General features: G+C 37.3%; 1 protein-coding gene across 3 annotated transcripts; it reads left to right on the top strand.

Annotated features, from left to right (window-relative positions):
• Positions 1 to 3987: 3987 nt before the first annotated feature.
• On the top strand, positions 3988 to 17764 carry LOC112292356 (MAP3K epsilon protein kinase 1). 3 transcript variants are annotated; one of them, XM_024540723.3, is made up of 29 exons: positions 3988 to 4813; positions 5723 to 5857; positions 6150 to 6170; positions 6467 to 6540; positions 6661 to 6751; positions 7084 to 7167; positions 7323 to 7424; positions 7870 to 8001; positions 8288 to 8359; positions 8542 to 8630; positions 8977 to 9097; positions 9533 to 10042; positions 10352 to 10651; positions 11224 to 11268; positions 11427 to 11606; positions 11911 to 11994; positions 12178 to 12269; positions 12496 to 12579; positions 13005 to 13225; positions 13424 to 13803; positions 14005 to 14161; positions 14346 to 14467; positions 14569 to 14862; positions 15216 to 15350; positions 15558 to 15727; positions 15994 to 16230; positions 16471 to 16585; positions 16934 to 17101; positions 17251 to 17764. In XM_024540723.3, the coding sequence occupies exons 1-29, from the start codon at positions 4757 to 4759 to the stop codon at positions 17272 to 17274; spliced, it is 4296 nt and encodes a 1431-aa protein (XP_024396491.1). In that variant the 5' UTR covers positions 3988 to 4756; the 3' UTR covers positions 17275 to 17764. The 3 variants fall into 3 exon arrangements, with proteins under 3 accessions (XP_024396491.1, XP_073395268.1, XP_090112475.1); XM_073539167.2 differs by lacking the exon at positions 17251 to 17764 and having other exon boundaries at positions 16934 to 17244; XM_090256349.1 differs by lacking the exons at positions 3988 to 4813; positions 5723 to 5857; positions 6150 to 6170 and having other exon boundaries at positions 8269 to 8359.
• Positions 17765 to 19828: the final 2064 nt, after the last annotated feature.

The following is a 19828-nucleotide window of genomic DNA, read 5'->3' as shown; positions in this document are numbered from 1 at the left end:
AATAGGAATGAAGATTCTCATCCCTTACCTTCATCTATCTATATCTTACTTTAACCCTTCTAAATAAGCTTCTTAGAGGTTTGGATTTTCATCTTTGAGCTACAAACTTTTCTTTAAATTTTATATTAAATATATAAATCTTATATAATTTAACCATTATAAGAAAAATAAATAAACCTCAAAATAAGTTTTCTTATATCAACTATCTTTAAATTAACCTACTAACTATTTTAATACACATCAATATTTATAAATATATTATATGTTTTATTTAATTTTTATATATTATAAATAATTATAATACGATAATATATAAAATATACACTAAAGTAATCTAATTGTATTGACAAAAACCTCTCATTGACATTATTAGCCTTGATTAGAATGCTTTCTTGAAAAGTAGGTCAATTTTTTATAATATCTTCTTTACATATGAAATCTTGAAATTGGCAAAGAAATCCAACTAGAATTGCTTATTTTTAAAACTTCACTTTTTTATTGTATAGAATAGAATAAATTGGCAATTATTGATCAATACAATGTATAAAATGGATTTTTTTGAGGAATTGACAAAAATGATTACATTGACTTTTATAGATGCCAAAGTAATCATAAACCTCAATGGCACACCTATCAAACTATTTTCCATCAAACATAAAATCTTTCAAAGGTGTATGATTGCACCTTATTTCTTCATCATTATTGATGAGGCCTTAAATGCTCAAATTCATGATAAACAAGTGCATGGTTGAATCTATGGCATTAACTTTTCAAGAATCACATTTGAGCAACATACATTGCAATATATAAATAATATGATATTTTTAATTACCACTAAAAAAATAGATGTGAAACAACTTATTGATATATTTGACACTTTTGCCTTGATTTTAGAACTTGTAATAAATTAAAAAAATTCTACCATATATTAAATAAATATATACAATTATTGACTAACATTGATGATTGCATATGATTGAGTTTGGATATTTAATGGGCACCTAGCAAAATTGCTATGCACCTCATTTAGACTTTTTATAAGTACACTTAATATTAAAAGCTTCTTTAAAAAAAAGATCTAGCAAAAATTCACTTTGTGTATCTCAATAAAACTGTCTCCAATTGGATTCATGTTTATAATAAATTAAATACTAATATCAATACTATTTTACTTTGTAGAAGTAAAGACAAGCTTAAAAAATATCATCAAGTAGTTCAAGGCACTTTTCTAGAATTATCTAAAGATTGGCAAGAACATTATACTAGTACAATAGTTGCATGGTGAACATACATTCTAAAGAAAAAAGTCAAAGAACTTAGCCTCATCAATTCCAAAGATGCTAGAAATTATCTTTTAGGTAAGTAGATTATAAAAGCTCTCAAAAAAAGATAATTAAATATAACAAATTTTCTACTATATCAATTAGCAACATGTTAATTGAATAAAAGTGAAAAATGGGAGCTTGATTTAAAATGGACAATACTCAAAGCTTATTAATGCTCAAGTGGATCTGTCATCTTTGTCTAACTGAAGAAGGACTAAAAGAAATTGATTAGAATTGTACAATGAAAGTCACAAATGATAAGTAAAGTTAAGAATGTTGGACTTTGCTTTAGCCTAGAATTTGCGACATCTATACATACAATCTTTATAATAACTTGAGTACTCAAATTAAATGAATGAAGATATATATATATATATATATATATATATATACATATATATTTGAGATTGTGCAAATATAGTACAAAACTGATCCTTTATTTGAAAAGAGGCTCATAATCAATTTCAACTATAAAAAAAAGATGAGCCCAATTGTGACATTATGACATTTGATATCTAAATTAAATCTAAATCTTTCTTATAAAAAAACCTCTTAGTCACTAGAAAAGGAGACTAATTTAGATTATATTTACAATGCTCTCTACAATATCCAATTCTTATCACCCATGCAACATAGAGATTTTATTCCTTTTTTGGATAAGAATGCATTGTCTCCTACTTTGACCTCAATTTTAACAAAATTTATATTAAGATTCTTAATTACTAACTATATTCCATATCAAAACTCATCTCATAGATCAAATACTTTTTACTTCCTAGTAGAATATGGTTCCTTGATGCTGCCATTGTTAACAAGCTAATATGCTTGATTGAAAAAGTTTTGATAGTAATATTGGTATGCAGGCTTAAAAAAAATACTACGTCAATTCTTTTACATAGTTATCATAATATTTGACTTTGAACTTAAACTATTTGTATGGATAGGCAATATACTTTTCTTTTAACTTACTATAAAAATAACCAAAGAATAAATAACATATTTGGATAATTTGATCTTTCTATGTATCAAAAAATGGAATGACGAATTTCAAATTGATACCTTGATGAATTAACAAAACATTGTTGTATGGTATGATTTTCTATCTGAAAATACATTGAAGACCTAGCTATAGAGAATTTAGCTTTAACTTATTGGACAAGTTCCAATAAAGTTGATTTTATGTTGATAATATTTTATATATATATATATATATATATATATATGTTAACATAAAATCAACTTCAATAATAGCCCTTTTAAAGTAACTACTTCAAAGTAGTAATCTAATCATATTTTGTAACCAACTAAAATCTAATAACATAACTTTCATTACATTGTTTAATAAATTATATACTAGATATATATATGCATTATTTTTACATGATAGCCAAACAACAACATGATAATGTGTGGCACCCTCACAGATCAAAGAAGACCATGGCATTTATATAGATCATATACCAAAAAGCTATTGCAATAAATATATAGTGTAATAAAATTATTTCTAATATTAATTCATTATGCACATCTTAACTTGGAGCCAACAAATCCATCCTGCACTGATTCTAGATATGCTCAAGAGTAAAGCGCATCTGGAATAAGTACTTTGAGATCATCCACATACAAGCAAAATCAAATAGTCCACCTATATGATCTAATCTTATGTGGATGCAATGTATATTTGCTCACAAACTTCCAAAACAATTCAGTAAGTTTGACACAATTTGGTTCCTCCTCCACTGTGCAATACTTTGGACAATAACGTTTGGATGGAATGACAAAGTTTTTAATAACAATGAATGGCCCCTCAACAAGACAATGAATAGGGTATGGCAAGACTTCACGGACTACCCTTGCATCACATAGACAAAGGTTTTAGCCAACACCCTAGAAACATCACAGGAGAACATATAAAATTTGTTTGACACCAGTTGGGGTAATAATAAGATCATAGGCATGGTAGGACAATCAAACAGCTTCACCACAGCCACCACACCGCTGTTAGAATTGATCCCAATTGAGAACAGGTTGTAATATAAATACTAAGGGTCTACTGTCGAGGCATGTCTGGTTGGGATTCCTCAGTCCCGCTTTGACCAAACATCTTGTAACGGTCCCCCTGCAATGAAGTACTCATTTCATTTGTGCCACAAAACAAAACAAAAAACGAAAAACAAAAGTAAAAAAGTAAAAGGCTGAACCTTACAGTTATAATTATATCTCCTTCACGGATTCGCTGTTTTTTATGGTCTTCGCTGTGAGGAGACAACGACCCAGACATATGGAGAACTCAGGGAACGTAGAGAACGCGATGGAGAACAGGGGGGAGGGGGCTGGCAGAAGAAGAGGGAGGGGAGGGGGTTGGGGATTGCCGGCGGGCGGGGCAGGGCGATATAGAGAGAGCGGAAGGACCACGCTGGCAGACAGGGCAAGCGAGAGAGAGAGCCAGGCTGGCAGGCAGGGAGGGAGGGCTCTCTGTCTCTCTCTGTCTCTCTCTGTCTCTGTCTGCTTCTGGGTTGGTTGCTGAGTTGCTCCTCCTCCCTCCTTCGTGTCCAGCCAGATCTTTCTTTACCAGACCTGACCTCACCTGACCTGTTCGCCGTGGCCCTTTCTCCGTCCCCTTCAGTCCCCATCACCATCCCCTGCCCCGTCTGACGAGTTCCTGCTCCTGCTCTTCCTCCCTCCCTCGCAGGCTCGCTAGCCTCGGCCTCGGCCTGCGCTTCCGTTGGTTCCTTGCTTGCTTCCCCCTGCTTCCGTCATCTGCTCGTGCATTTCACGTGCTTCGGGGTTCTGTCGCTGGAAGGAAGCAACGATCCATCGCTGCCCCCCTAATCAACTTCCCCCTTCCAATTACAGAAATCTCTAGTTCTGTCATGCGTCTTTGAGACTGCTCTGGCCCTTGGGTTTGTCTCGGAGTTGCGGCCGATTTGTAGCCGGGCAAGGAGTTTCCTTCGTGGAGGAGTTCGTTTTCTAAGTTTTGTAGAATACAAGGCTGTGTGATTTGTGAACCTTGTGATATAGGGTTTGGGATTCGGATTTTGGAGCCGGATTGTTGGATTTGGAATTGGGCTTGTTGATTAAGGTGTTTTGGTTAGGGTTCCTCGAGGGGAGAACTGGAAACTTGACCGCAGGTTGGAATTTGGAATTGGGTATAAAACAGGGTGGCGGTGCAGGGATGTTTCCCAGATTGTGGTGTTTGTGAGAAAGGATGTCGAGTGGAGCTGGCGAGGAAGCGGATGGTGCGTAAATGGCTAGAATGTTTGATGAGGTTTGGATGCGAGGCGTCAATACTTGAGAGACTGGAAGTAGCACTTTATTTTTTCTGCGTTCATTCGGAGGTTGGCGCGTGTATGAGAGCACAATGAGAGCTGCGGAAACGTGCTACTCTTGGGAAAAGGCCGGATTTGGGGCCTCGTTCAGATCTTCTCACTATGTCACGTCATGGAGCCTCTCACTTTCACAAATCTAAAACCCTCAATGATAAATATGTGAGCAATTTTCTCTCCTTATGGCAATCTTTTCTTGCAGCAATTGTATCGCTCCACTTTGGCAATATTTACGTACAATACGATATCAGAGGGTTGTACTGATCCCCGATCCATGAGCTTGCTTTGAATGCCTTTGTCTAAGAATGCATTTTTTTTTGTTTCTCAATTTTAGACTGGAGATACAAAGTTCTCGAGGGTCACAAATTTTGCAGGAGCTGAGAGCTCTTTGTTTCTAATATTTGGGGCCTGGCTTTAATTCAACGGATATTTGCAATCAATTAGTAAGGCGCTGGCCAGAGAATACCTGGAGTTTGCTGACGGTGGAGGTCGTAGAATATCTTGTTGGAAAATGTAGTGACTAGTCTTGACGAGTTTTAGTGGGGATCGCAGCCGCTCGATACTTGAGCCTTGAAAAAATTCTGAAATTGTCCTATGGAAGGTTGTAAACTTTGCGCATTCTAGTTCCACGTCTGATTCTCGATGCGTATGAAACTGGCACAATTACTTCGAAAATTAAGCTCCTGTGTTCGGTACAAGCATGCAATCGTACTTTAATCTCGGATTGGTGTGCTTTTGTGGCAAAAGTCGCTGCTCTCAATGACCTTTTAGAGATGATGACGTGGAATTAATGTAGTAGTGGAGTTTTCTCTCCTTTACATTAAGATTTTGTAGCTGAAGAATGAATTTCCGCACATGTTTCTCAAGTCCGGTCTCCAGTTTCCTGTACCATCTTGTTACCATAATCGTTCCTGGGAAACCAGCATCTGTTATTTAGATTAGAAGCTGGGGAACATTAGTATGAGATATGAACATACGAACTAGCAACAATCGCTGGTATCTGGCTTTTCCAGAGACTCTTACTTGCATCCAGTGATGTAATATGATGTCATATGGTTTGATGGTTGGCAGTTGCTGGGAGATGAAATCGGTAAAGGGGCATATGGCCGAGTGTACAAGGGATTGGATTTGGACAATGGAGATTTTGTGGCGATCAAACAGGTTTCGCTGGAGAATATCCCGTCCGAAGATCTGGCCAGCATTATGGTGGGTGTGGTCCTATCATTGCAACGTATATACTTATTTTTTAGACGCAGTGTGGATGGTTGATAATATTTGTGGGTAGATGTGAAGCGAATGTATTCAGTTTATTTATTTATTTTTATTATATGTTGTTTAGTGTCCCTTCAACAGTGAGTTGCGACTAGTTGTTACACAATGTACTCTTGGCAATTAATCCTTTCAAGAGCATGGGAACTTTATGTGCATCTCCTTTATCGTTTGTCTAACACAGGGATCATTGGGGGGTTTTTTGTGGATTCCTTGAAAATTATTGCAGTCAGAGATTGATCTTTTAAAGGTATCTTGTATAATCACTTATGAATTCTCGAGTTTCATTCAATCTATAATTGCAAGTCATCACTGGATTGCTGTTTTTGTGAGAACCAGATTGAAGGTTTTGGGACTTTTGTTGTAAGTTGGATATGATACATTCCTGTTTTTCTTTGAAATGTTAAACATTCCTTAAGAGTACCAAAGATAAACACAATCAGTTCTACTGCTATCGACCCCAATTACAAAAAATGTGTTGCTATATGTCTTCTCCGTGTGTTGCTGAACTGGGAAGATTGTGCTTATTGATCTTTCTTTACACAGAACCTGAATCATAGGAATATAGTCAAGTATCAAGGTTCCTTCAAGACCAAAACACATCTCTACATTATTCTCGAGTAAGTTCAACTGATTCAGGCCCTGGAATTGTGATGTTCTTGAAAGCACGTGCTTTTGAATTTCATCACTTGGACCAGAATCTGGATATTATTAAGTGATGAATACTTCGTCGATTTTAGGTTTGTGGAAAATGGATCTCTGGCTAGCATAATTAAACCAAACAAATTTGGAGCGTTTCCAGAATCTTTGGTCGCTGTGTACATTGCCCAGGTTAGCACCTTTGGTAATTGCATATTTCACTTACGTTTCAATGTGGTGCGTTATATTTTTGTTTCGTGTAGCAATATCTTTTTGGCTAGGTAAGGTTTAGAAGTGTATAGGTGGTGTAATTCTAAAGGTGGCTTGGTCTAGAGTAGGGTTTTAATTAATTCAATATACCTGTTAACGAATGTTTGTATTTCGTGCCTAGCTCTAGATTCTGAACAAATATTACTAATTTCTTGTCATTTTGTCCTATCCGTGTTTAATCCTCACGGTTGAATCTCCTTTGCTTGGTAAACAGCAATTCCTAGGATTGGCCTAAGCAGTATTGTGCGATGCAGGTCCTGGAAGGACTAGTATATCTTCACGAACAAGGTGTCATTCACCGTGATATTAAGGGCGCTAACATTCTTACGACCAAAGAGGTACACTTTAGCCAACTACAGTTACTTTTATATATATATATATATATATATATATATATATATATATATATACATAGATATAGATATATGTATTTGTGTGTGAATGGTTGTGGATTTGTAAGTCATAAACCTAAAATATGGGTTTGTTGTATCAGGGATTGGTGAAGCTTGCTGATTTTGGAGTTGCAACAAAGCTGACTGAAGCTGATATCAATACACATTCTGTTGTCGGAACGCCCTATTGGATGGCTCCAGAGGTCTTGTTTCCATGCACTCCTTGTTCCCCGGAACAGTCTAGCTCTAAATATATATTTAGAGTTCACAAATCTCTGTGCCACCTCTTAGCACTTTGAGTTCTATGTATATTGTCGCCAGTGTATATCACGCTGAGATTGTTCTCGCACGCATCATCATCAGTTTGAGCAAATTTCTAAATCTATGATATTTAGAGCTGCTCTAGGTTAAAAGAAATGTTTTAGTGGTCAATGCAAATATGTCTCGGTTTAAGATCTTCTATGTCTCAGCTGTATGTTACTTTCTGGCAGTTCAATTTCAGATATGTTATTGTACTTTCACAATGCTCAGGTTCTTGGATGGTTTTAATAGGTACTGGGGTTGTATAGAGCCAGCTCGTTAACTGCTGTAATTTGATGTTAATACTGGACTAAATGATAAGTTTATGGATCTGTGTTGTGTTGCTAGGTGATTGAAATGTCAGGAGTAAGCGCAGCATCGGACATTTGGAGTGTTGGGTGTACAGTAATTGAACTTTTAACTTGCATACCACCTTATTATGAGCTGCAACCGATGCCAGCTCTTTACCGTATCGTTCAGGTCGTACTTCATCCCTTGAAATATGCAAAGTGTTTTCATGTGTCTAGTTTTGGTGCCTTCCAATTTTATTTAGCCTCCCTGTTGCCTGTACATTGGCTAGTGGCTGCATATTGCTCTTTTGTTCAGTCAACTTTTGGCAGCACCTAATTTTTCCAGCTTGTGATGAAGGCTGAGCAAAAATTTGCGAGTTATTTCGTGGATCGGCAAATAATTCAATATGGCGGAAGAGGATTTGATTTGTGTGAAAGATACTGAACTTTGTTCCAGGGTTGTGTTATGGAAGCAGGATCCACGGCCTCCATTGCCTGAGCATGTGTCCGACGCAATCACGGATTTTCTTCTTCAATGCTTTCAGAAGGTTTGCGTAACTGAACAACTTGTTTCTTTTCGTGCTGAAGGACCTGTTCATGGCGCGTAAAATAATTGATAGCATGGCATAAAATCGTTAACTTTGTGTATCTTGAAAACATTTGTCCGTAGTTCTCTTTGGAATGCTGGGTGGGTTGTTCGTAATCTTTATTAACTGAATCATACCAACAGGATGCAAAGTTGCGGCCAGACGCGAAGACCCTGTTAAACCATCCTTGGCTCCGCAACTCCAGGCGGAATCTTCAAAGCACACTGGATAGGTATGTACGTACTAGGTGCAGGACAGGAATTCCCTCCATATCATGCTAGGTGTTCAGATGATCTAGCATGTAAATTATTCCTTCGCTCCCATCCTGCATTCTAATCGAAGCTTAGGCAAATTTAGCTTGGTCAACAATGAAATTGAGGCAGGCTTCTCACTGTATTCAAGTCTTAATAAATTGACTTGCATTAATGGTGTACTGAGTATGTTATTTAACTGACATTTAGTCCTTAACGATTGATACTTATTTTTGCATCGGAAATTTAACCATTGAGCGGCGCTTCAAAATTACAAGTGGGATTTATTTTTACTATTCTTCATTTCCTTGATCCATCTTGATGCAGCAATATTCCAGAGGTTGTATCGACTGTCGTGGAAAGGACAATCGAGGAGCAGAATCAGCAGAACGCTCCTGGTGAGCAAGAGGAATCCCTTATAATGAGGGATCCCTTTGAATCATGCTCGGTAAGTCTCCAACTTGTCATGTTAAAAATTCATCATAAGCCTTAATCAAATATGTTAAAATGAAATGAATGCATAGAGGAACTTTACAAAGAGATCGCGTCTTTTTGCATGGTAATTTGCAGACGGTCCAGCTAAGAGCACTTCGTTTCTGGCTGGACGGTTTGTGTGCTAAGCTGTAGATTTGGCAAGCGAATAATTTGTAAGGTAATTGTTGTGTAATTTCGCTTGAAGCTTAGTTGTTCTATACAGCCTGCATCACTACTAGAGATTGTGGTGGATTAGCTTTTCAGCTGAATTGACTTATATAGCTGCTTGTCAGTATACTCTTTCTGTCGTGGAAGCAGTTTGTGGTTCAATAACCGACGGTTGTCTCAAACAATCCTATGCTCATTCTCAGCATCTGACTGCTTAGTGACTGATATTGTTTGTATTCAGGAGGATGACTTGAAAATCCATTCACCGACAATGAGCAATGAAGCAAGTGCTGCTAGTAGTAGTCAGAGCAGTATCAGTCGTCGGGCTCTAATACGAATACCTCGTCATGCCGTCTCACATCTTCAAAGATTGTCGGGTAGTCAGAACTCTCGTCAACCTGAACCCACTGGGAATGACCTAAACAAACAGTGCAAGCTGGACCCAATCACAAACTTGCACCCAGCTGGGGGGCATGTTCTAGCTCAAGTTGAGTCTCCTGATTCTGTAACTTCGAGACCAGAAATTAGGAGTGCGCTGGAAATGAATGGCAAAGCAGGACTGGCTGGTGAGCCGTTGCATGATGATATGGGTAGGCGCTGGGTTGACAACGAACCCATATCTTTATTAGGGAGGTTGCATTTGAGCGGAAATTATAGTGACGACCATGCGGAGGTAAAAAATCTGATGGAAGGCAAGAAAGAGGACATTGAATTGCAACTAGAACCGAATGGATCTCTGTTCAATCCTGAGGTATAGTTCAGATAATTTTTTTTTTCCGGATTCTCATGTTCTTGCGGGATAAACTGAATCGAATGAGTAGCAGAGCAAATGATTGTTAAGAAGATTTTTCGATGGTGATTTAACAGGCAAAGAATTATCAGTATGTTCATTTTGTTTCTTTTGCACTTTGGAGGAGGTGGCATAGCATAATACTTGCCAATTACTTGGTTGATACCTTTATCTTGTTATTTTGCACCTTATGTCTTACAATGCCTTGGCTGCTTTTCATATTATAGTGGTTATTTTGACATCGGTGATCTTTCTGCTCGATCGCAACAGGGGTTGACTACTTATTCTGGAAGTGGAGGTCAGCTTGGTGTGTATAAGGATCTCTCCTTGGATGGGCTGATGGAAGATTTTATGGACGATTCTCATGGCGGTGAAGAAGAAGCATCGACATCTGCTCCATCCAATGCTCCTCCTCCCGGGAACTCTGTTTCTTTTGTACTAAATAGATCCAGATTGAAGTCTCAGGTTTCTCAGAAGCAACTGAAATCAGATGTTACCAGAAAAAGTAATCCGAACTCCTTCAAAGCACTCATTATTGCCGATGAAAACGAATTTGATATTGGTGAATTGGTACGGTCCTCGTTACCAAGCAACCCTCAGCCAATTTTTTGTAACTGAAAGTTGATTTACAACATTATTATCCAACAATCGTTTCTCAATTTCAGGGCCATATTTTCTGTACTTAATTTTTATTATTAATTTCTGATTATCCTTATCTTTAGTCTGCTATCTTCACATGTTGCTTTTCTGGATTACTGAAATTCACATTTGTTAAGAACTAACTGCGGTCCAGATACAAAGGGGTTGAATCTACGAAGCAATATTTTTAGCTACGTTGTTTCTCGGAGGGCTTTTGTGATGACAATTTATTTCATAAGTTTACTCGTATTTTTACCTGTGTAAAATATTCTCATGCGTAAAGATATTTGCACAAATGAAGATGAATGCATCGTCTTCACCCTACGTGTTGTGAGTATAATTACACTTTCATGCAATGTACCCTTCAAATACGCTCTGCCCAGGCTTGTAAAGAAAACCCCTAACATAGAAGAGATAAATTCTGTTCCTATACTCTTCGTGGGGATTAGTGGAATGTAATAAATGAAGTATGTTTCTAAGTTACTTGGCCCATGGTACTGCAGGGTTTTGAGACCAACGCTCAAGCTCGAGAGTACTTTGCCAAGCAGGTACGGTATCAGTGTCCCATCAGCTTATCATTTATTAGTATATTAGGTTGTAAATAGCATGATTGAACTCTTTGGCTTGAAGTGCTTGAGGTTACTTGGTGCTAATATTTGCAATATTCTTGAAAGTGGTACATTCTTTGTTGGAAAATGGGAATCAGGCCTCAGAATTTACTAGGTTAATGGGGATGGTCAAGCTCGATGAACCAGAAGAGGCTGTGATTCCAGTGTGCCAAAGGCTGGTTCTCATACTTCGAGAATTTCCAAATCAGAAATCACGTTTAATGAGCCGTCATGGTCTCATACCTTTGATGGACATGCTTGAAACCAGTAACAATAGAGTAAGAAGCATGGGTTATTATCCTATCTTGTGATGGGTGGTCGTTTTGCAGTAAAAAGGATAGTCAATGTAGTTCTGTGATTTGCATGTTATTAGGTACACCAGAGAGCGTCCACCTCACATTGGAGTAGCAGAATGAAGCTTTTTGCTTTTTGTTTCCTTCTCCGATTTAAATGTTTGGTACCATTTGTAAGCTGTTCAATCTTTTTAGGTGAATTCTCTGTATGGTGTTTACACGGTGCGATTTGCACTTGAGAGTGCAAGTGTGACATGCTCAATTATGACCTGGGGAGGTGATTGGGCAGGTCTTGTATGAAGTTCTGCGCGTTATAAACCACGTCATACAAGACCATGTTGAGCTTCAGGAAAACGCGTGCCTTATTGGCTTGGTAATTTTCGAAAAGAACCCGTTTTCTGTCGCAAATGCCTTTAATTATAATCATGAAATCTTAGTCTTGCGATCTTTCGGCAAATGTTTCATTTGCAGATTATCGTTCACCAGTGTTCAATAGTAACACATTACATATGGATTTTTTCTTTGCGGATTGTACTCAAGAGATCCATTTCTACAGGTGCCTGTGGTTACAAGCTTTGCAAGTACAGAACGATCCCGCGACATTCGGATGGAGGTCTCTAATTTTGTGCGACAGCTCTGTCATACAAGGTAAAGGGCTACTTGTAGATATGAAATCTTTGTTACTGTTTGACTTCTAGTATCTGTGACATTTATTTTAAACCCTAATATAGTTTGTAGTCGACGCTTGAACGAGGTGATAAACAGTATATTCATTCGCACACGCAATGATTCCAAGTAGTCGCAATTCCTAGCTGTGGAGAGTAAGTATCTGCTGCATACAAATTCTTACTCTTCTTATTTCGTGTTCATGCAGTGCGACAACTTTGCAGATGTTCATCTCATGTCGGGGTCTTCCTGTATTAGTGGGATTTCTGGAGCCAGATTACGCTAAATATAGGTACTGGTTTCTGTAATCGTAGATAGTATTCTTGTATTCCCTGCATTCTGTGCTGTTGTTTCGGCCTCAATTATAGCAATTTACCCAGGACCTTGGATATCCTTCGTAAATCTTTGTGCACGTTTTGTCTCACTACAAATCAATGCTATTCAGAAACTTCAACTAATTTGTTAGGGTGACAATTTTTGGTCCATTGAATATGACTGTAATGCTGTTACTTATTGTACTCAATATTATTGGGCTGATTGAGCCAGAGTTTAGACATCATCACAACTCAGGCTAAAGTCTTGGTTCCATTTAATATTTAGAGAATCAGGACACACAATTGGGGTTCCGAAGCCTTTCGTTGAGATCCTCTGTACAATGCTAATTTGTTTGATCATGTCTTTTACTGATGGGAGGAAGTATTTTTGGGCTGTGCGCAGAGAAATGGTACACATGGCTATTGATGGTATGTGGCAGGTGTTTGATTTACAGAGCTCAACGTCCAAGAATGACTTCTGCCGCATTTTTGCAAAGAGTGGTGTGCTTGTTCGGTTAGTCAACACTCTTCATAATCTCAATGAAGTTATCAGAGCTGGCCTTCAAACGGGAGCTTCAAGTACCACCACAACCACAGCAGAGAATCATGTATACAATCCTACAGGTATCGTCTACCTCGTTGGATTTGAAGTCTGTTATCTGCAGTGGTATCATTTTCTAAATATAAGAGAATTTATCTATTAAGGTCGGTGCAAGTAGAGGACTAGTATATAACATAAGAGTTCCAAGTTGTACAGGTAGAGGATCAATTTTATTTGGAATGAAAGCCTCACATTGAAAGCTTAAAAAATATCGTATGCAGATAATGGAGCGGCAGCAGGAGCTTCAGATGTAGAGATGCATAAGTTGCTGCCAGGTCAGCCTCATAAGTCTACTGCTCTTCCAGATTACCTCAGACATCTTCCTGGTCAAGTGGAACTACACACTCGAGGTCATTCAGGCCAGCTCGATCAAGCAAAAGCTGCTGCTCTAGATAATTGGAGACAGCATGCAGCAGGGACGAATCCATTTCTGCAGTTAGGGGATAATATATTGCTATCAGACTATAATCGTTTTGGAAAAGAAGATGATGCGCGCTCAAACGGAGATTCAAGTAGGCCTCTGATACCTGCAGAGACTTCATGGGCCGTGTTTGAACCAGTCCATCGCAATGGACATGCTCCTGCCGATCCTTCATCCCAGGTTTCCATGCATGCTAACATTGACCAAACAAAAAGTCTCATTTTACCTATCTATTTCTGCCAATCCCGATTTTCATGGAATGATATTTACCTGCATTGATGATGTCTAAGTTTTATGACAATCATTTCGTCTTTCTGTGGTATTTGAATGGATGAGAATCTAGCGATGTCTTCATTTAATTTCATTTTCTGCCAATGGCAGGCAACCTTCTTCAGTCTCTGGGATAAAGACTATGGTTCTAAATTTACCCCTGGACGCCCTGATCATGTGAGACATCCCTCTGATAGGAGTGATAGCGCTTTGCCTCTCCTACACCATGCTCAAAGAAGAAATGGAAGTTTTGACTCTTATACTACAGGTACTAATCTTCTCATATGTGCTCGCACTCGCACTTCCTACCAATGATTTTACTATAGGATCTTTTTACTTTTTTGAGTTTCATAGTGAACTTTGCGTGCACTACACTTGAGTATTCTTTAGCTATTTTGGAAATTTTGACCTTCTCTGAATTAGCTTAACCTGATTTTGTCACTTTAATGCAGATTTGGAGAGGGACAACGCATCCGTGGAGATGGCGGGTCTCACCTCTACAAAAACTGGCAGGAATGCGAGGCTGTCACCTTCTCCATCTGGAAGGCTAGATATTCAAGGCTTTTGGAACGCGGTATATGCCTTTGATTATTTGTGTATGGTTCGACTCCGCAGTAGTAGTTGCAAGGCGAATATAGTGGAAACATCTGAATCTGAATTGTGTGTGGATTGCAGGGTGAACCAGCAACAAATGTTTCAGCCCTTACCTCCCAATCGGCATCAAGTGTGTTATCATCGTCGGGACATCCAAATGCCCGGTTTGGGAGTACGGCTTCATCGGGTCTCCTTGCTCGCATGCAGTCAGCACTGAGTCCTGATGAGGCACGTGAGTACACCACGAAAGTGTCGGACTTACTTGTGGAGTTTTCAGCGGGAGACGCTGTTGTGAAGTCTTTTATGTGCGGTCTTAGCCTTTTAATCCGACTGTTTCAGATGCTGAATAAGTTGGAGGCCCCTATTCTTGTCAAGGTATGGTGGCACGTTATTTTTGAGCAACTCTTTCCAATCTGATACACCCTCAATTTGTTAAAATGCATGCGAGTCTCTTCTTTTATGATGTGTAGTGGACTAGCAGTGCAATTTTTTTCAGTTTAAGGCAATTGATAGAAAACATACTGTTCTGCATCCTTTTGGCGTCTATCCTTACAACATCTCAAATTTGCAGAAACCTTATGACTTTCGTTTTGTCGTCAACTTTTATGCTAGTGTCGGTTGATTAGTTGAATGTGGTCATTCCTGTTATTCTGATTATGAAAATATGGCGCATCTATTGAGAGCAAGATTTTGAGTATTGAGTTGATCGATAATCTCTGTTTGTGTAGATATTAAGGTGTATAAACCAACTTTCAACAGAGCCCAACACACTGGAGGCTTTGCAACGAGCAGATGCTATCAAGCATCTCGTGCCTTTCCTTGAACATCGAGATGGGTTGTATGCGGACATCATCCAAAATGAGGTGAATATCTCGAACACCCAGAATTGCATGGGAAGCTTGCTCTGGAGCTGCGTAATGTGATAAGATGGTGCGAAATGCACCGATTCTTAGAAATTGCAATTAACATCTCAAATTTTTTCGTGGTTCTTGGAAGGGCACATACATACGTAAGGTTTTAATTAATTGACACCGATGCTTTCAACACCCTAATACCTGTTGTGGGCTCAGGTATTGAGCTCTTTACACAACTTGTGCAAAATCAATAAACGTCGGCAAGAGCAAGCTGCGGAAAGTGGGATTATCCCTCATTTGATGCATTTCATATTGTCTGATTCTCCTCTAAAGCATTATGCCTTACCATTACTGTGTGATATGGCACATGCATCTCGCTACACCAGGTAACAATCGTGGAGCTCATCCCCTTAACTTGTCTCGAAACGCTTGCTTTTCGATTGAAAGAGTTATGATCAAACTGAAACGAGTAGTTCGCTATGTTGGGAAATTTATTCAGAAGTTTTTGCAGAAATCTTATTTTAATATTTTTTTTGCAGTAAGTATGAGGTTTTCAACAGTTTTGTAGTTATCCAAATTTTCATATTTAAAATCATTTATTTGCTTCATTTCTATATTTCTTACAATTTCTCTCACTAACTGATAAATACAGGGAGCAACTTAGAGCCTACAAGGGACTTGACATCTACCTGAATTTACTAGATGATAAGGATTGGGCCGTGACTGCAATAGATTCACTTGCTGTGTGTCTAGCTCACGACAATGAGCAGCGCAAGGTCGAATCTTTGCTGTTAAAGCAGGAATCTATATTGAAGTTGGTGGAGTTCTTCCGATCGTGTGGTGGAAACTCTTTCGTGCAAATCCTTGAGCCGTTTCTTAAAATGATAACGTGTGTAACATACTCTCTGCTATCACCGGTAGCTATACATGTTAGAGTGAGATTTCATCTAATTTATTTTATATTAACCATTTTGTTATTGATAGAAGGTAAACAACTTTTTTGGGTGTCTGCTTTAATGAAGCGCTACATGTATTTGTTTGTAGAGCTGATCATTCACTGGAAATTATGGAAAGTGGACGGCTTTACGATGCGCTTATACTGTTCTGGCTTGTAATTGGTGACTTGCAGCAAATCGGTCCGCTTGAATACAGCCTTAGCAGTTTCAGGTTTGACGCCTTTGATTGTTGGGCGCCTTGATCACAAAGAAGCAATTGCACGTCTACTACTACTCAAAATGATTAAGGTTAGTACAATAATACTGCGGAGAACGAGCTTGACTTTTATACATGTGTAGGTAGATGACATATCAAATGCTACTAGTATGATATGTAGTGTTTAAATCATAAAGACTTCTTTGGCATTTGATAGTTCAGGTTATCTTTTTAAAATGAGTTGTATTAATTGAAGTTTTTGAGACATTTAAAGTCGTATCTGGTGTGAGGCATAAATCGAAATCTCGTGATCCCTTCTCTCTCCGAGGCTGAGTTATCTACTCAATGAAAGTATTACGAGGAATGGAGTTTTTAGGACTGAAATTTGGAAACCACACTGGCACTGTAGTCGCTACCTGAGGCTGAACGTGTTCTTGCAGGTTGTTTATGAGCATCACCCGCGTCCAAAGCAGCTCATAGCGGAGCACGACTTGCCATCCAGGCTACAAAAGCTCATCGAAGAAAGACGTGATGGGGAGCGAACAGGTGGACAAGTGCTTGTGAAGCAAGTGGCTACAGCTCTCATGAAAGCCCTGCATATCAACACGGTGCTGTGACGTCTACCTGTGATTGTGACCTTAACCAAATAGAGAAACCATTTTTTGTTTACATGACATTTTCCTTTTTGCCGTCTCCTTCACTCCAAAGACATACAAGACTTACAATCCTTGTTAATTGCTTTATCATTGCTTCTCAGGCACGAGAAGAAGTTCTGTGCTGAGCCCTTTCACATTAGTAATATTGGCAAGTGAGGTCTCGGAGCCTACTGGATTAGGCAAGAAGTGAAGGATGAGAATCCGGTTCTCAGCGGTTGTCTTATGATAGACGGGACTTGATTTTTTTCGTCCTATTTTAGGCTTTAGCATGCCATGTTACACCCTCGGGTTCATTCAACATGTACAAACAGACAAACCCTACACATTATCAGGTCATACTTGGTAGTATCTCAGCTACTCAGCACCTCATCAAGGTTTTGTAATAGTAGACTCATTCTACAGAGACTTTCCGTTGTAGTATAAATATGTAACACACCCTTTGTAGCATAGTTATCGTTCCATGGGGTCACTACCAGCTGAAGACAGATTCTTGAAGGAGTGAGGTATATGACCTTCAATACTCTTGCTTTGTTTGATTTAAATCTTTGATCCTGTTTCTTGTAGTGTTTTCTCACTTAATTACAGTTCCAGGCAGGGAACTTTGTTAAAATGTTCCATCTTCGTTTGAAACTAGATTTCCGAAGGTGTTAGTTTCTATAGACAGCAAGGTGATTGTTCTGTTCATTTTTCAAACCAATCGACAGTGCATGTCCCTAATCAGCTTCACAGATGGTCACAATGACTGCCAAGGTTTATTTTAGATTTCGTATGTTCATCTTAAATAAGTACTGTCGGAAAAATGCAAATAGTATAAATGAAAACATAAGTTATATAATATAATCATTTCGATAATTTACCACTCAAATGCATGAGCTTCAATGAGTAGGTGTCCTAGAAACAACAACATTGCAGGTAAGAAAGATCATAGATGATCTGTAACAGCTTTTGGGGTTTGGGCAGAATTGTGCTTAAAATTGCACATCGAATGGAGTATGAACTTTGATTCATAACATCATTCACAAATGGTTTCAAGGTTTGCTTCTTTTGAAGTAGTTCTATCAATGCTGGAATCTCCAATCTGAGACCTGCACATGGTTGCTGCCTTTTGCACCCAACTTGTGATCAATTTCAATTTAAGTTCACTGCTAGTCAATCCATTGGTCAGCTTTTCACCTTGAGCTTCAAATTGTAATGTATTTGTCACTACTTTGATGACAAAGTGCTTCAAAAATGCCACATTAAGATGCAACAATCTATCATCAGCATTAAAACGTTTGAAATCAAGTCGAAATTTGCTTATATGTCTAGCATCAACAATAGTGTGGTTTGTGTGAATTTTTTGGTAAGGATTTGCACTTAGGATTTGAGTTGTGGAATTACATGCTTTATTGAGTTGTAAGACAATAATTGAATTGGTTTTTGTATTTGGTGTATTTATAAGAAGTTGCAAATTTTAAATTTATTTATTTATTTATTTTAGTTATTAATTATTATTATTATTATTATTATTTCTTTATGATCATCTATCTTGGATGCTACCTATGTAAATAGGTTTGTTGTGGCTTAATGTTTTTTATGAAAAATGTAAAAAAAGTGTCTAATGTGATTATCAAATAAATTAAAATTAGAGGATATAATTCATAAAAAGAAGAAAAAAAGATTGAAACTAAATTTTATATATTATTTGGTGAGTAACATAGAAAAGTATAATTTTAGTTTATTTTAAATAATATTTTTATTCATGAATTTAGATTATGAATTATTTATATTTTATATTTTTTTATATATTATACACACATATATATATATATATATATATATACATTAATAAAAGAGTAAGAAAAATTAATGTATTATATTTAATTTGTGATTTAGGTGTAGGATTTGATTTTATTGTCAAAAATATATCAAAATCAAGTTTGTAGAATTATTTTTAAAATATACATGTTAGGAATATACATATTTATTTGAATAATTACTTATATAATATGAATAAGTAGAAGTAAATAAAGTAGATAAATTTAATAATATCTTATAGAAAAGCTTCTTAAAAGCTTCATAGACATGGCTTTAATTTTATACATGTTTATAATTGATTAATAGGTTAGAAACTTGGCTAACAAGTTAGCCATATGTGGCATGTATTGGTAGCTTGTGGTACAAGTTAACTATACAAGATAAATATGAGAAACTTGCCTTGCAAGTTAGGATACATTATTGTGTGATAACATGACTATATGGTGAAAAATAAAAATATGGGTGTTTTTATAGAAGAGCCTAGTAGAAAGATGAAGTAAAAAAACAAAGATAAATAATAGAAAGGTAATAAAAAGTTTAGTCTTAATAGTACCTTTTATAGAAGGAATTTCTATTTATTTTACAAGGGCATAAAAGTCTCAAATCAAAATAAATGAGATAAGTAAATAATATTGGCATCTTTAAGAAAGAGTTAACAATAGGTTGAAGCAAATATTACCTCAAATTATCAAAAATTGATATCTAAAAAGGACCAGTTGTGAAATTGGATCAAAATTAAACCTCAAGACACAAAATTGTGCACCTACAACAATTCTAGGATTCTTTTACAAATCAAAGAACAAGATTTGGGAGAAAACTTAAGAAGAGATTTTTGAGAGTTTGTTTCATGTCATTTGGATTAATATTAAGCATTTGAGGGAT

The sequence above is a fragment of the Physcomitrium patens genome, chromosome 15 (assembly GCF_059467195.1).
Source record: "Physcomitrium patens ecotype Gransden chromosome 15, ASM5946719v1, whole genome shotgun sequence".
Taxonomy (NCBI): Eukaryota; Viridiplantae; Streptophyta; class Bryopsida; order Funariales; family Funariaceae; genus Physcomitrium; species Physcomitrium patens.
Note: the sequence above shows the minus strand (reverse complement) of the source record. Positions and strands in the feature narration are given on the sequence as shown.